Genomic DNA, 17,418 nt, shown 5'->3' on the forward strand with positions numbered 1-17,418 from the left:
TTATTGGATCCTAGGTGGAAGAGTGGTAAGGGAGGGCAATGGGGGTCAAGTGACTTGCCCAGGGTCACACAGCTGAGAAGTGTCTGAGGCCAGATTTGAACCCAGGACCTCCTGTCTCTAGGCCTGACTCTCAATCCACTGAGCTACCCAGCTGCCCCAAAACCAAGTATTTTTTTATGGAGTTGAAGTTGGAAATGTCAAAAGATGCCCTTCTCTCAAACTCCCATCTATCTTGGGCTTCTTTTCTCAATTTGGCTAATAAGTGGTAACCTGTTTAATGAGCAGCCAATGTCACAACAACTTGCTAATTTTTAAAATGTTCTTAAGTTCATATTAACAATGTTACTTGATTTCCTGAGAAATTAAGAGTTCTTACATGGCCAGGGTTAGGATAGTCCTCTGCAAATGACCACATCTCAAAAACCATTCCCAATGCTCCTAGCTTTTAACATTCCTTCACCCCCAAATTTCTTTGTCTATATTTTAATTGTCTATTTTTTTCAATTAACAGGCATTTATTTTCTCTCTTTTCTACCTCCACACCACTGCCAAAAAGGAAAATAAAACTCTTGTAATAAATATTTACCAAGCAAAACAATTCCAGTATAGACTAGGTATAAAAGCATGTCTCATTGCACTTGGGTAGCACGCTTTCTCATCATTCCTCTGTAATCATGGTTGATCGATGCATTGATCAAAGTTCCCAAATTTTTGTTCTGTTCAATTCTAGAACAAACTATATAGGTTCTTATCCTTATCTATATCCATGTTGTCCATTCCCCTCTTTTCCCCTCAGAAGGTAAGATCCCTAAGGACAAGGACAGTTTCATTTTGGTCTCTGTGGTGCCTACCCCATACTAAGCACTTCTTAAGACTGAACTGAAATAAGAAATTAAAGTGTCAGATACTTACAGAACCACAAGGCTTGAAAGGTTGGTGAAGGCAAAGTCAGGGATGCTCGTGATCTTGTTGAGGGCCAGGGTCAGAGCTTGGAGGGATGGGAGGTTGCTGAGTGGTCGGACAGGTACTTCACTCAGGCTGTTGTCATCAAGCCACAGATGCCGTAACTGAACGAGACCCTCAAAGCTTTCCTCAGGGACTGAGGTAATGTGGTTGGCATCTAGACGCCTGGAGCAGAAACACAAACAGCCAAGTTCATGAACACATTTTAATCATTAAAGAGTGAGTCAACAAGTCACACAAGCCTCATAGCTCAAAAAATTTGAAACTGAGAATAGAAATTGTGATAGCACTAATAATCTGGATAACACCTATTTCAAGAGAAAAAAAATTTTAAGCCCTATATTAACTTTCATCAGAGTTTTATCTAACTTCTTTCAAACTAAAGGAATTTAATGGTCCAAATGTCCCATAGTTTTATTTTACTTTACAAATCAGAGTTGTGTTTAAATTATTTTGACTTGAATATTCTTCATATTTGTAAGATAATATAATCCAGCACCTTGTTACTTTGTTTTTAATGCCAGAAAACATTTAATATCTTTGGTGGTGATTTTTTTCAGACAGACAGAAAGCTGATATGACATATACAGTTCACTCACAAAAGGGAAATGAGCACAATAAGATATCTAAGGGTAGGAAATATATCTCAATTTTCAAATATAAATAGGGCTGATGTTGTGGTGTAAACAGAATATGATTAGGGAGAGTAAATGGGATCATCCAGCTACTGCAAGAAGGCTCAGATGGTGTTTCACCTGGAACAGTGTTCCAAAGATACATGCGACATCAGAGTTGGGAGGAATGTTAAAATTGGGTAGAAACCTAGAATATGGAATGTCAGAATGGGAGAGTTAGGAGTTCCAGTCCCAGACAGGCTACTTGAACTTGGATTAAGTCACCTCACCTTTAGTTCAATGCTTGGCACACAGTGGGAATTTGATAAATGTTGACTTATTAAGACTCATTTTCCTCATTTGAGAATCAGAAATTTGAGTTAGGTCTCTTTCAGTTGTGATGATTTGCAGGATTGGTATAGACTATGGTTTTATCTCTGGGAGGAAAATTTCCTCGCACAGTCTGTAACTTGTTGCCTCAGAGCAGGGGTTCTTAACCTGGGATCCATGAGCTTTAAAAAGTATATATTTTGATCATTTTATTTTGATATAATTGTTTTCTTTGTAATACTGGATACTTTATTTGTATTTTAATGCTATTTATACACATATATATTATTTAGAAACATAACTATGAGGCTTCATAGACTACCAAAGTGGTCCACAAAACAAAAAGATTAAGAAGTCAAGGCCGCACACTTGTCTTAAGCACTAATCCTCTGCCAGATATCAAAATAGTCAAACACAGAACTAACCCCCCAAGAAGGGCCATTTGACAATTCCTTAGCGAGCTCCCTGGAGCGCTGATAGGTAAATGATTTTATTAAGTGATAACCCTCTGGGTCTGTCCTATGCTTATTTTATACCATGTTGCAGCAGTACAGAATTGTTGCTCTCCTTTTCTATTAGGGAAATGATATCCCAGACCTCATGAGAATATTCTTGAATTGTTTGAACTACAAATCATGCTGGCAGACTACTAATGCTGAACATTAAAGTTGGAATCAACCCTAGGAATCTAACTGCTTTCACTTTACAAATTTGGAAACGGAGGCCCAGCAAGACTAATGTTCTTTTCTACAGCCCAGAAATCAGAAATACATGAAGTGAAAAGCATACTTAGTGGGGGGAGAAGGATTTCCCCACTTCTGGGCAATACTGAATGGGCTAGCTCACTCTGGCACCAAATCAATGGCAATTACCTCTCGGGTATAAAGTTAATCCTTTAACTGGAGGATAAATGCATTTGTAGCCAATGGAGGATGCATGGTATAAGGGGAAAATTAACTAGGAGTTACTAAAAGAGAACCCGAGTATAAGAAAATGGCAAGCTATTCCAGTACCTTTGCTGCAAAAACCTCAAAAGGGGTAAGACTGAACAACAATTATAGTTTGCATTTTTATATCTGTACATATTGTTTCCTCAGATAGAACATAACCTCCTTGAGGTCAGGGATGGTTTCATTTATGTCCCTGTGTCACATAATAAAATATAATTTGCTTCACTTTTGCATTGTGAGTTAAACAAAGAATCAGATTGAGCTGAACCTAATTGGTTGATGCTTTGTCCCTGATATAACTGAAAGATTTGAAAAGAAGTCAGAGCAATGGGCAGCTGGGTGGTTCAATGGTTTGAAAACCCGACCTAGAGACGGGTGGTGTGAGGTTCAAATCTGGCCTCAGACCCTTCCCAGCTATGTGACCCTGGGCAGGTCACTTAACCCCACTGCTGAGCCCTTATCACTCTTCTGCCTTGGAATCAATACACAGTATTGATTCTAAGATCGAAAGCAAGGGGTGTGTGTGTGTGTGTGTGTGTGTGTGTGTGTGTGTGTGTGTGTGTGTGTGTGTGTGTGTGTGTGTGTGTGTGTGTGTTTTAAAGTAATGGTCAAGACAACTATAATTGATCCCAGCCTTCCAAAGGAATAGGGACAGGTGTGAGGCTAACAGAGCATTGTTTACTAAAGGTCTTACAGGTCCTTTAATAGGAAAGAATGCTTTTAATTATAACAACTTGTCTTCTCTACTTGAGGCTTCCAAAATTTGGAAGATTCCCATTCCCTCTGCCCCTGAATCTGGCTTGCATTAAATCTGAATGTGCCCTCTAAGCAAAGTTATTGTGATGGTGAGCTCCTTAAGGCAGGGACTGTTTTTCCCTTTTCTTGTATCTCTGGCCTTTAGTACACTCCTGGCGCACAGGAGACATTTAACAAATGCTGGCTGACTTGATTTCTTTTTTTTCCTATTGGACAAGATCTCCTTTTAGGAGTCTGTATGCAGCTCAATCTGATCCTTTGTTTAACCAACCTTTCACTATGCAAAGGTGAACTGCAGCCCATTCCTTGGGCTAACGATAAGAAATGCCTTTGTCAATAAACCAAGTTCTGCCAACACTCAGTTTCCAGGGGCTGCAGTTCTCCTCCCTCCCCTCAGTCGTGAATCCATAGGACAGTCCATGCTCTTCTTCTTTCCATCAAGACAAACAGGAAGAGGAAAAAGAGAAGGAAGCTCAGAATTCACCCCTTGAATCATTCTACTTAAAACCACCAGGCCAGGGAGCGGGCTTTGAAAAGTCTACGGGGAATGGTTTGCTGCCTGTGACACCTACTGGTTGTGTGACCTTGGGCACTGGCAGCCTGCGTGCCTTCGTGCATGGCCTAGAATCCCAAAATGTCAGAGCTGGAGGGAACGTTCCAGACTGTATGGAGCCTCATCTCTGCTCCCTGTTACAGACCAGCCTGAGGATGACCAACCCAAGGCTTCTCACTCCAAGACTAGACTGGGGAGTTCTGAGCTGCCATACTCTAAATGACTGCCCAGGAAAGAAATACACAGAGCCTATGTTTCCCATGTTCCAAATGGCTCCAAAATCCAGGAACTGGCACTTTCACTGATAAGGAAACCTCTTAGGTTCCTGCTTCTTTTCTCATCCAAGAAAACTTGGCCAATCATGCTGCAGAAGCCCCCATGGTTAAAGACTCACAGAACTGCCCCTGATGAGCCCTTCTTGGTTCTAAGTGGAGAGCAGATGAAATGAGTTAGGAGTTAAAAAAAAAAAGGCATGATTTATCTGGCTTCAGACATTTCCTCACTGTGTGACCCTGGACAAGTCACTTAACCCCTACTGCCTAGCCCTTACCACTCTTCTGCCTTGGAACCCATACACAGTATTGATTTTAAGATGGAAGGTAAGGATTTAAGAAAGAAAAAAGAAAAAAAGGCATGATTTCAGAGCCTCCCTCCTCATAGGGCTTCTTAACCTGCTTGTTTGCTTCTTAAAAAATAAATATGAGGGGGTAGGCTGGGAGGCTCATTGGATTGAGTCAGGCCTGGAGAGGGAAGTCCTGGGTTCAAATTTGACCTCAGGCTCTTCCTAGTTGTATGACTCTGGACAAGTCACTTAATCCCTGTTGCCTAGTCCTTACCACTCTTCTGCCTTGAATCCAATACACAGTATTGAGTCTAAGATGAAAGGCAAAGGCTTAAAAATAAATATTTATTTAAATTTTATTATTTTTAATTATTATTAAAATAAATATCTATATGCATTGCTTGCCTTCTTAGTGAGTGGCAGAAAAGTGCAAGGGAGAGAGAGAATTTAGAACATAGAAAAAGAATGTTAAAAATAACTAACAAATTTTCAAAAGAAAAACTCAAAAAAGAGAAAATGTAAAATTGTGATTATATCTCAATATAATTGGTTTATGTCATACTCCTACATATAGTTGACATATTTAAAAACAGTATTAGCACTTTACACATTACCTCATTTGAGCCTCACAACAACCTTGAAGTCTGTGCTATTATTATCCCTATTTTACAGATGTGGAAAATGAGGCTTAAAAGAAGTTAAAAAACTTACCCAGGGTCAGACAGCTGTAGTCAGTGTCTGAGGAAGAATTTTAATCTTTTTGACTGTTAAGTCTGCACTCTATTCATACCATCACCTCCTATGCCAAATATCTTTTAATCTTAGAGAACTGCCAAGGGCAATTAAGTGACTTGCCCACAGTCATTCTGTCAGTCAAAGGCAGAACTTGCTCCCAAGTCTTACTGGCTCCAAAGCTGGCTTCCTAGTCAGCAAACACACTGTTTCTCTCTTTGGAGATATTTAAACATGAAAACTCTTTAAAAATGGAACCCTTAAGTTAAAAAAAAAAAAAAGGTCTTCTAGAAAGGTTTCTCCATGATGTGAATCATGAAATAGTTAATCCTAGACCTCAAATGATATGCAGGTGTCAATATAGCCCCATGAGAAACAGGTGTGCACACCCTGATTTGTGAAGAGTTTTAGCTTTCACTGGGGATCAACATTTCAGCAAAGAAATGAAATCTTTTTTTTTTTTTTTTTTGGAAGAAGCCTGAGGGCCCTTTCAGAGATCAGCTAGAAACTGCCTGCCTGGTTTTTTTCCACACCTCCCAGAAGATGAAAAGGATTATGATTACCATCCAACTCTAACTCCAGTCTTCAATTCATATTCAATTTCTTTATACTTCAAGGATGTCAAAAGGATGGTGGAACCAGTTTATCAGGAGAAACTTTCAGAGGGTCCAGGATAATTAAAGAACTGCAGATTGTCTATAGGTGGCTTCAGGTGGCCAGATCACTTGCCACAGTTGGGGTATTTTTTAAAATTTAATGAAAATTTAAATTAAAGAAGCTTTAAAATGGTGGTCAGTGCATTAGATCAGAATGCTGGGTCTAGAGCCAGGAGAGCTGAGTTCATATCCTACTCTGCCGCCTCCCTGAGCCTTAGTTTACTCATCTGTAAAAAGAAGAGAGTGTGCTATACTAAAGAGCATTCCTGTTTGGCCTCACATTCAACTGTTCCCCTTTCTCTTCAGAGCAGAAAATAAAATTGTAGTGTTTCTCCTTTAGCCATGCTTCCAGCCCAATGAGATCTTTTTCAGCCCGTGCACTTTCTACATTCTTCTCTGCTAACTCCACCTTCAGAAGGATCACCACAAAGTTCCTTCTTCACAGAAATGAAAGTTCAGAAGCTTGAACTGTTGTTCCTGACTCTGACATAAACCAGCCAGATCGCCTTGGGCAAGCAAGTCACTTACTTCATTTTCATCTTAGTTTCCTCATCTATCTCTAGAAAAAAAATTTAATAATGAAGCTGACTTTTGAGTTACTTTAAGTGTTTATTTGTTTGTTTTAAAATGATTCCTGGCAGTTGGGAACTGGAAGAGTGCATAGACATCATCTAATTATTCCAGCCCACTGACATTTTGCATGAGTTGAGCTAAGTGCTGCTTAAGACCTCCCAGTTCTAAAATTCTAAGTTTCTAAGACATTCCTCCCAACCCCTCAGGCTGCAGGCCTATGGCAAGCATACATCATTTGTTCCCCACCCTCCAAAAACTTCCCAGTTTCATATTTCTCTCCTTAGTCAAGGAAACTCTAAGCTAGCTGTGTTGTAAAAGCCCCCAAGTTAAGGACTCACAAAACTGCCCTTAGCAGATCCTGTCTGGTTCTAAGTGGGGATCGGATGAGGGGTATAAGGAGACAAGAAAGGCATAGTTTCATACAGCTGCTCTCTCTCATGCTTCCTTATAGGAGTTCTTAACCTACAAGACATAAGCTAGGTTTTCTTTCCTTAATATTGCAGTAATATTTCAGTATCCTTTGTCATCTTATATATTTTATAAATTTAAAAACACGACTTTATTATAGAAAAAGTCTATAGACTTCACCAGACTTTCAAAGATGTCCATGACACAAACAAGGTAAAGAATCTCTGCCTTGAGGGGTATAAGTACATGATGCCTTCAGTTGGGTAGGAGAGAAAGGCATCTGCCAACAGCCTAATCTGAAGTCTGAGCTTAACAAAACCACTGGCAACTTTAATAAAAAGCCCTACCAACACTGAGCCAAATGCTTCCTTCACCACCACACCTCACCATAGGAAAGCCTGACACTTGAAAGATCCCCTTACTCAGTGAGCTCCAGGTAGGTCCTTTGCTCAAATCCGAGCATTCATTCAGCTCCTCCCTTCTTCAATAGTTCCAGCTTTCCTTGGCTCCCACACTTGCTTCCTACCACTGCATTCCTGACCTCTGAAAATCGAGCCCAAGGCCTATAAACTGGTAGAACTGCCTCGCACCTGCACTGTCTAGACCACCACCACCACCACCACACCTAGGCCAGATGAGGGAGGGAGCAAGAATAACAGGAGCTGTGTACCTTATTCATCTTTTTTATCGAGCCAGCTTTAAATCTAGATGAAGATCCCTCTTTGGCACATAACTGGCTATGTGACCCCAGGCACAGCATGCTCTGACTATAAGTTACAGAGATGATGATAATAATAATGATAAGAGAACTTCCTTATCTGGGAGACATCTCTCAAGTCCAGTCCCCTATTCCTTTCTATCCATCCATCATCCACCATCTATCCATCTATCTATCATCTATTCGTCTATCATCTATCCATCTATCTATCAATCTATTATCTATCCATCATCTATCCACCTATCTGTATAGATATAGATATGCATATATACACACATGCACATGTTGTGGCTCCTGATAAAAGCAGTTAGCTATTATGCTGGATAGAAGGTTGGACCCAGAATCAGAATGATATGAGTTTAAATCCTACCTCAAGACACTTACTAGCTATGTGACCCATGGCAAATCATTTAACCACTCTGCCTTAGTATCCTCAAATGTGAAATGAGGTTAACAACATGTAAGCTCCCAAGTTGGTGAGGATCCGATGAAATAATATACATAAAGACCTTTCTGAATCTTTAAGTGTTATACGTATTCTAGCTATTATTATTATAACAACAATGAATAAAAACTTCTTGAGAGCAGGAGTTTTCTCATTTGTATCTTTGTATCTCTACTGCCTAGGCTTGGGCCTAGCACCTACAAGACCCTTAAGAAAGCTAATGGATTGACTGGTTATGTGATCTCTAAAATCCCTTTTTAGCCCTCTATCAAGTATCCAATGAACCTATGATTCATGAGCTAATTAACTGCGTGATATGGATGGCCTCTTCAGTGTCCTCCTCAGTAAAAAGAGAAGAATACTTTCCAACTCTAAATCCTATGGGAAAGAAAGAAAAAAGAAAGGAAGGAAGGAAGGAAGGAAGACTCAAAGTAGCACATAAGGCGCCCCATTCTTAAAATCTGTCCTGTGGTAGAAGGTAGAAATTTCTTTCAAGACACAAAAAGTAATACAAACTAAGAGCTCACATGGTATGAAGACAGTAAGGAAGTGGTTAGGGTGTTACGGGGTTGCCAAGAGACACAACACTATGCCTTTCTATTACAGACCTATGTTATTAATATTCACTCCTAGCTAAAGACTGGATTTAACTTAAGAAATGCTACAATTGATCCTTTTAAGAGATTATATATGACATCATATGTCTTACAAAATAATAGCTATTTTTGCATCTTAAGGAATTTTGGCATTTAAGTTCCAAAATGCAAACAGTTTTCCCTTTATTTAGGGGAAACAAAATTTGCTTGCTAAAAGGTTGTCCATTCAGTGTTCAAGTCTTTCCCCTACTTTTATTTCCACTTATAAGATTATAATTGAATTTCTTAAGAAGTAATTCCAAATCTAGGATTTTCCTTTTACAACTTACTGGAAAAGTTTTCTATAACACTCTGCCCTGGGTGGGAAGATAGAAAGATAAGATTGATGAACAAAGTCATATAATCTAGATGGAGGTAGTAACCTTTCAGGAAATACCTATAAACTTCAACATCAGGATCTTAATGCCTGACTGAAGTCCTCTTCCTCCCCTTTCTAATACTCTTCTGAAAATGGAAATCTCACATGGTTATTATAAATTCAATTAGTCCCAGCTATTTCTAGGATCATTGTATCTATTTCGAATTGGAAAGGATTTTAAAATTTATCTAGTCCAACCCATTCCTTTTATGGATGGGGAAACTAGGAACCCAAGAAGTAAAGGGATTTCCCAAAAGGCCACCCAAATAAGAAGTAGCAGAGACAGTATTCAAACCTTGGTCCTTCGCCTCCAAATGCAGCATTCTATTTACTATCCTGTGTCCATATGATGATGAAGGGAAAAAAAGATATATATATATATATATTTATGTAAATCTTTTGGGTTTGCAAAGAGCTATATAAATATTATCCCATTTTATCCTCTCCACAGTTTTGAGAGGGAGGTGCTATTATCTCTAGTTGTTATTGTTGTTCAGTCATGTCCAACTCTCAATGACCCCCATCTGGAGTTTTCTTGGCAAGGACACTGAAGTGGCTCACCATTTCTTTTTCTAGTTCATTTTACAGATGAAGAAACTGAAGCAAATAGAGTTAAGTCATATAGCTAGTAAGTGCCTGAGGCTAGATCTAAACTCAGATCCTGACTAGGGCCAGCACTGGATCTATTCTTCCACTAGAAATCCTCTAATTGCACCAAGACACAAGAAGGGTTAAAAAAAATCCTTGTTTCAAAGCAAAGTTGGGTGTATAATGTTTCAGTTTTTCAGCTATGACTAAGAAATATTTAAAATATTAATTTGAGCAGTTCTGACTTGTTATTTTAATATCCTGTTCAGTGAGTACTTTCAACTTTTTATAGCTGTCACCTTATGCTCATATACTATGAAATGTGAAAATGGGCTATTGATATTTTTTAAGGTAACCATCAGGCACGCTCTTCCAAATCCAACTACTTCTGGCCATTTACAATAGGTAATAAATGAACTTTGATCCTACAGAGCACTACATGAAAACCATAAGGAAATCTCTCCAATAATTCAGCATTAAAGATCAGATTTTCAAACCCAGTTAAGTGCAGATAAGGCCTTTTAACATCAGGAGAGAATTTCAATTGTATCTAACTTGACAACTACACCCACTAGACTAACAAAACCATCCCTTTTCTTCCTCAAAGAGAGCAGCTCTCAAAGCCACAGCTACTGAACAGTACAGATGTAGATGAAAACATTCCAGAATATTTTTTTAAGTTGGCACATCAGCTCAAAAATGAAAGGAAAAAATGTCAAAGCAAGCATTTAAATATTGAATAAATGAATGCTAAACATAACACACCCTCTTTGAAAATCATTTTAAGGGGGGGAAAGCATATGGGTTTTTGTAAAGTGTTATTTTTAACATTATCCCTATCTTAAATTATGTATACTGCCTTATTGAGCATTTAGTTCAAATAACAAAGTAACAGATCCAGTATCCAAATCGATTCTATTTAAAAGTAATTAATGTAATTAGAATAGCCTTCTGGTCACTAAGACTTGGAATAGCAGCTAGGCAGCTCAGTGCACAGAGCACTGGGCCTGGAATTGGGAAGACTCCTCTTTATAAGTTTAAATCTGGCTTCAGACACTAACTAGGTGTATGACCCTGAGCAAGTCACTTAACACAGTTTGCTTTGGTTTCCTTGCCTACAAAAAGAGCTGGAGAAGGAGATGGCAAACCCCTCCAAAGTATCTTTGGCAAGAAAACCCCAAATGGAGTCACGAAGAGGTAGACATGACTAAAAACAATTGAGAAGAGACTTACGAGCAGACAAGCTCTTTGCCCAGCAGCTCCTGAAGTAAATGTGGACAGTTAGGAAGAAATGGAAACTAGAATCAGAAAAGCCTAACAAATTCAGACCCAAGGGAGCAATGGAGACACCTCACAGTAAACTGTTTATAATGCAAACCAGATTTATTGAGCAAGGAAAACTCTGATTTCCATGAAAGAATGCATTCAACCTGCTCATCTGGAGTCCCACAGCCCATACAGCTGCAGCTGCTAACGTCAAACCCAGGTAAATGAGCCAGTCAGTGCATCTTTGTTTTAAACACAGAAGGAAAAAAATAAATATAATAGCTCTGATTTCAGGTGGGAGATATAAAACATTTATTGTCTTACACATAAGTACCTTGGGAGTAAATGTTTCTTTATATATTTATTTTCCCTTAAGTATTGAAATATTTATTTTGGAGCTGTCAAAGTTAATGTTTGATTTCTGACAGCTTAGATCGCTGTAAGGGATCTTGGAAGTCATCTAGTCCAATCCTCTTATTTTACAGACAGGTTAACTGAGGCTCAAAGGACTTACTGATGCAAGGTTACAGAACTAGTAAGTGGTGAGTTGAACTGAACTCAAACCAAGTCCCCTGATGCCAAGTCAAGCATTCTTTCTACTATGGGACATGCCTTGTCCTTTTAAACAAGTCAGTTTACATCAAGACATGAATTTTTGCCTAAGCCACTTTAAATGAATGAATGAATTCTAAATAAGCCACCAGTTTCCTCCTCTATAAAATGGGGAGGGGAGGGGAGGGGAGGGTCACATTAGATCATCTCTAAGTTCTAAAATTATGAACTTCTTGCCATTTTATAGATAAAGAAACCAAGGTCAAAGAGGGATTTGCCCGAGACTATATGGCTATTTTTTAGCATAAGATTAAGTAGCAGAGGAGAGACTGGGCATGCAATGGGAGACCAGATGCTCCACTTGGAGTCAAGAAGACCCTAGGTTCAAATCTCACTTCAGGAAATTACTAGCTATAAGACCTTGGAGAAGTCACTTAACTTCTCTCATGCTCGGCTTTCTCATTTGTCAAATGTGGGCCTAAACATCTATTTTTTTGTATAGATATAGATAGAGATACACACACATACACATATAAATAATACACCAAATATATACCAAAGGGTTTTAGAAAATCAAAAAGTCAAATCATCTCTAACTACCAATGAATGGTTTTGAGCATGTATACCAAGAACTCTCTTCAAAAAGGTCCACAAATACTGAACACTTGGTATTTTTTTGTTTTTAATTTTTTTAAAACCCTTACCTTTGTCTTAGAATCAATACTGGGTATTGGTACTAAGGCAGAAGAGTGGTAAGGGCTAGGCAATGGGGGTCAAGTGACTAGCCCAGGTTCACACAGCTAGGAAATGTCTGAGGCCACATTTGAACCTAGGACCTCCTGTATCTAGGCCTGGCTCTCAATCCACTGAGACACCTAGCTGCCCCCAATTCTGAACATTTGTTAGAAAACAAAGAGCTTTACAAAAATTGAAACTGATTCTACCTTGGGAGAAAATCGGCTAATGATATAAGGCATCATTTAAACATAAACTGTCTGGGTGTAAAGTGATTGACATATGAGAGCAAAAGCAAAAATCAATAAGGAAAATTAGAAGAAAAGATGAAGATAAAGAGATGATACAAGTGAGAAGACCTCTAATAAGAATAAGAATAACAAAAGCTGGCATTTATATAGAGCTTTAAGGTTTGCAAAGTACCTTACAATATTATCTTCCCTTAAGTCTCACAATCACTGCACCCCCCCCCAATCTTGGACGGTAGGTGTTATTACAATCCATTTTACTGTATTACTGTACTTATAAGTATATATTAGGTAAATGTGTGTTACTATACATTTTACAGATAAGGAAACTGAGATAAAAGAAGGTTGACTGACTTGTCTAGGATCAGTCAGTTAGGAAGTATCTGAGGTCACATTTGACCTCTGGTTTTCCTACTCCAAGTTCTGTGCTCTATCCACCAGACCAGCTGCCTCTAGTATGATGATGGCAAACCTATGGCGTGTGTGTCAGAACTGACACATGTAGCCATTTTTAATTACATGCGGCCGCATACAGAAAAGTATGGGGCCTCATGCCAAGGATGAAACATTTGCTTTAGTGTAGTGTGGACACTCTGTGCACTATAGACGACAATTCTACCTATATTAATTTACCCATTTTGGTTTATTAAATAGTTATATATTATAATTATACATTTTNATTATGATTTTTTTTCTCAAAGTGACACACCACCCGAGTTATGCTCAGTTTTCTGGCAAATTTTGACCCACCAAGCTCAAAAGGTTGCCCATCACTGCTGTAGTACATTTAAAGGACACAAGGAAGATTTAAGGAGCAATGGAGAGGGATCATAGGTAGCTCAGTGAATAGAGGGTCAGGCTAAGAGATGGGAGGTTATGGATTCAAATTTGGCCTCAGATACTTCCTAACCGTGTGACCCTGGGCAAGTCACTTAACCCTCATTGCCTGACCCTTATTACTCTTCTTCCTTGGAACCCATACATAGTATTGATTCAAAGATACAAGGTAAGGGTTTTAAAAGGGGGCTGGGGGAAGTCTCTACATGGCAGCCCACAGGCCAACTCAAATTGCACTGCAGTGTTTGTCATAAAGACACTGGATGAAAGGACAACTTTGGAAAAATGTGCCCAAGAATAAACTATAATAAAAGAAATGAGGCCAAAGAAAACAAAACAAAGTTAGTCTAAGACCCAGGTGAACACAGCAGACCACAACTAATAGTGCATACTAACAAAGCGTTCATTCAGCAGCTTCCACAGTAAATCAGGATGGTCACTGAGAAAGACAGTCTGAGGGCTTTACAAGGAGCTTCACTGAAACGACCAAACTGATGTACCCAGAGAAGGAGCAAAGGTTTGCAGGCCAGGCAGGCTGAAAGAAAGCGATATGCTCAAACAAAGATCAGGTCTATCCCCATCTCGCCTCTTCCTTCGGCTTCTCCCCCTCTCTTTTCTTCCTCCCTGTTTGTCTCTTCTTCCCCCTTCACCTCCCAACCACAGCTAAGAAGCTCTTTTTTATTCTAAGATGTCTTTACTGTTTTGCCCTCTTCTCAGATGCCCCTCAATAAAAACTGCCACCTGTCAATAACACCCAGGAATGTACCTCTGGGTGGATGCACAATCTCTCCTCCCTCTCATTGTCTGTTTTTCATCTCCCTCTTGTGTATGTATTTTCTTTGCCTGATTATACAGCATATATGCTATGGTTGACTATTAGAACGTATGAAAGCTCCTGTCTGACCAAATTTGTCTTTCTTTGGATGGCCTGATCAGTGCAATGTACTAGCACTTATAGAACACTTTAAGGTTTGCAAAGTGTTTACAAGTCTCACCTAGCTTTATTCTCACAGCAAGCTTGGGAGGTAGGGGCTATTATGCCTACTTTAGAGATAAGGAAACTGAGCGTCTGTTTTAGTGACCTTTCCATCCATGGTCACACGGCTAGGAAGTATCTGAGGCCAGATCTGAATTTGGACTTTCTGATACCAAGTCCAGCATTCTATCCATAATATACCACCTAGCTGCCAGTGAAATTAATGGAACAAACATGAGCTTTGGAATGACAGAACTTGGATTCAAAGCCTGGTTCTACTACTTACTACCTTTGTGAGCCTTGGCAATCTCTGATTCTGTCTACTTCTGTTCTTCAACTGTCAAATGAGAAGGTAGACCTCAATGGCCTCCTTTCTAGTTCTAAGCTCCTAGACTCCTAACTCCAATGTGATCAGTCTTTAATTGTATATGCTTAATAAATATAGCCTTCTATTTTCCAAGAAGAATTTGTGAAAGAGCGAGCTGTGGGGCACAATCAGTCAATCTCTTATTGCTAAATAACTCTGTCTTACCAAGGTTAAAAGAACACAGGGTCATGGTACAAGGTCAAAAGAAGCCTATGTTAATAGGAGAAGTGCTGCAAACAGAGCTTTCACAGTCAATATGGGAAAGGCAAAGTTTCAATTATAAGGAAGAACCTGCCCATGACAACACCTAGGTGGGGAAGGTAGGGTAAGAGAAAACCTCAGCAATTTTTGCTTTTAATTTTCAATTTAATTTAATTCTTGCTTTCAACCATTGTTTTCTTCTTTTTATCCACTGAGGTTTGCATCATTATCCTCTGAAATATAACCATTCTTAAGTCAGTTGGTATAGAAAAGGCAAGCTAGGTTCAGGGAGCCTGCTAACTAAATCCCAGGCTCCTACAGTTTTTAATAATGTCACTATATCCTCAACAGGGTATAAATTTCTGTACTGTTGGGACCTTATTCCCCTCTATGTTGGAAAATATACACTAGAGCTGTACAACTTTTTTTCTCCATCCTCTAGGCAAACCCCTCAGATGGTAGCAAAATTTAAATTTTAACAAGTCAACCAACAAGACTTGGGTCTCTGCACACAAAATGCCAAACTACATTCAACATTCACTAGGGTAAGTTCTAGAGGATTTTAGCCAGTGTGTGTGTAAATACAGTGGTGTGTAAAGAAATGATTAATCACATCTGGTGGGGGGAATCCTCATGACACCTCTCTAAGATTAATCAGCATTATTAACATTGTCTCCATCACTTTCTGAATCTGGATAATCAACAAACAATTAACTAAGTCTTGATTTGTAGGGTTTGTTGATTTTTGAAGTGTAAATGTAATGATCAGCTCTCACAAACTTTATTCTTAGTCTTCAAAAAGTCACAAAGGGGCTGATAGATCTCTATTTGCATCCAAGTACCTCAAAAAGAAATTTAGTTTCTTACAATCACCACATTAGACTATTCCAAAGTGCCCACATGAAGGCAAAAGCCTACTTACAAAGACTGTAGAGCACTCAGTCCTCGAATGGCTTCACTAGGAACCGTTTTCAACTGATTGTTCTGGAGTGTTCTGGAAGAAAAACTTTCATTAGTTAGGAAATATCCTTCTCCATCTGATCCATACATACAGAAAGAAGATGGAACCCCAGGGCCAGAAGAGAACTCAAAGGGCATAGAATCCTATCTGTATTAGAATGAGATTCTTACTCTTTCCCCTATGGTCATCCAATTACTGTTTCAAGGTTTTGTACAGACTCACCTGCATACATGTTGTTACCCCTAGAAGGACATAAGCTCTTTGAAGACAGGAACCATTTTATTTTGGTCTTTATATCCTCAACACCAAACATAGTGCCTTGCATGTATGCAATAAGCACTTAATCGGTGCTTAAATAATTGAAGACCTTTCATGAGAAGGAATCCACAAGGGAAGGGAATAAGTAGGATGGGAAGGGAAGGACAAAGAGGAGCAACTGATTCAGAGGGTGAGATGGGATGGGTATCGGGGACCAGAAGTCAGTCTAAGTGGAATCAGTCTTCGAGGGAAGAAATGGCTAAAATTCAATGTCAACAAACATTTATTAGTGGCTGCTATATGCAAGGCAAGAGGCTGTGTAATATGAGATAGAGGTGACTCAGAAGTCAGAGATCCAGGTCTCCCAGACTCTTCCAGTCTCACCACAAACTCCTCAGTGCCCCAGGCAAGGGAAGGATTTTCCTGGGCTTTTAAAAATCATTCATTCAACAAGCATTTATTAAGCACATACTATGTGCCACACACTGGACCAAGTGCTGGGGTACAAAGACAAGAATTGTTCATACTCTCAAGGAGTTTCCAGTCTAATGGGGGGGGGGGGAATAACATACAACTATGTACAAACAAAAATAAATACTGTCCTGCTTGGGCCAGTGTAAGTGGGAGCACATTTACTCACATTGTTTCATATTCTTTTTCTTTATCTGAACCATATTCTAGTTTCTCAATTCTAAGATAATGACAAATCTAGTGCCAAGCTATAGCACACACCTGTGTGTGCACACACACACTCTCTCTATCTCTCCTGTCCTCAGAGTTTACATTCTGCTATACCCCTAGTGCACAATACTCCACGCTCTATAATCTCTTAATAGGATGCAAAAAAGAAAGAAAATGGTCCCCAGCCAGGACAAAAAAAATAAATCATTTGGTGCCCTTCAAGACCATCTTCACTTTGCTACTAATTAAACCCCCAGAGTAGAAAAGCATAAATCAAATCCTAGAGAATATCTAAGAGTTCTTAACCCCCTGACTACAGTTTTGATCCCATGCATTAAATGCTATTTAAAAAACTAACATCTGACTTTAATGCTGAGCTTTTATTGGTTAATTAAGATGTTAACTTTTGCTACATCTCTAGGAAAGAGTATTTGAATGCCCGTTTCTCTAAATTGCCTAAACGGCCAACCCACT

General features: G+C 39.1%; 1 protein-coding gene across 2 annotated transcripts in view; it reads right to left on the bottom strand.

The window, feature by feature from the left end:
• Positions 1 to 17,418, bottom strand: part of LGR4 (leucine rich repeat containing G protein-coupled receptor 4) — a 117,919-nt gene that overhangs the window by 26,017 nt on the left and 74,484 nt on the right. For both annotated transcript variants that reach the window (XM_044682158.1, XM_044682157.1), the window contains 2 exons: positions 15,967 to 16,038; positions 913 to 1,128 (listed from right to left, as the gene is read on the bottom strand). In XM_044682158.1, the coding sequence (XP_044538093.1) occupies positions 913 to 1,128; positions 15,967 to 16,038 (288 nt within the window). The remainder of the gene's footprint in view (positions 1 to 912; positions 1,129 to 15,966; positions 16,039 to 17,418) is intronic.

This window comes from Gracilinanus agilis, chromosome 6 (assembly GCF_016433145.1).
Source record: "Gracilinanus agilis isolate LMUSP501 chromosome 6, AgileGrace, whole genome shotgun sequence".
Lineage (NCBI taxonomy): Eukaryota > Metazoa > Chordata > Mammalia > Didelphimorphia > Didelphidae > Gracilinanus > Gracilinanus agilis.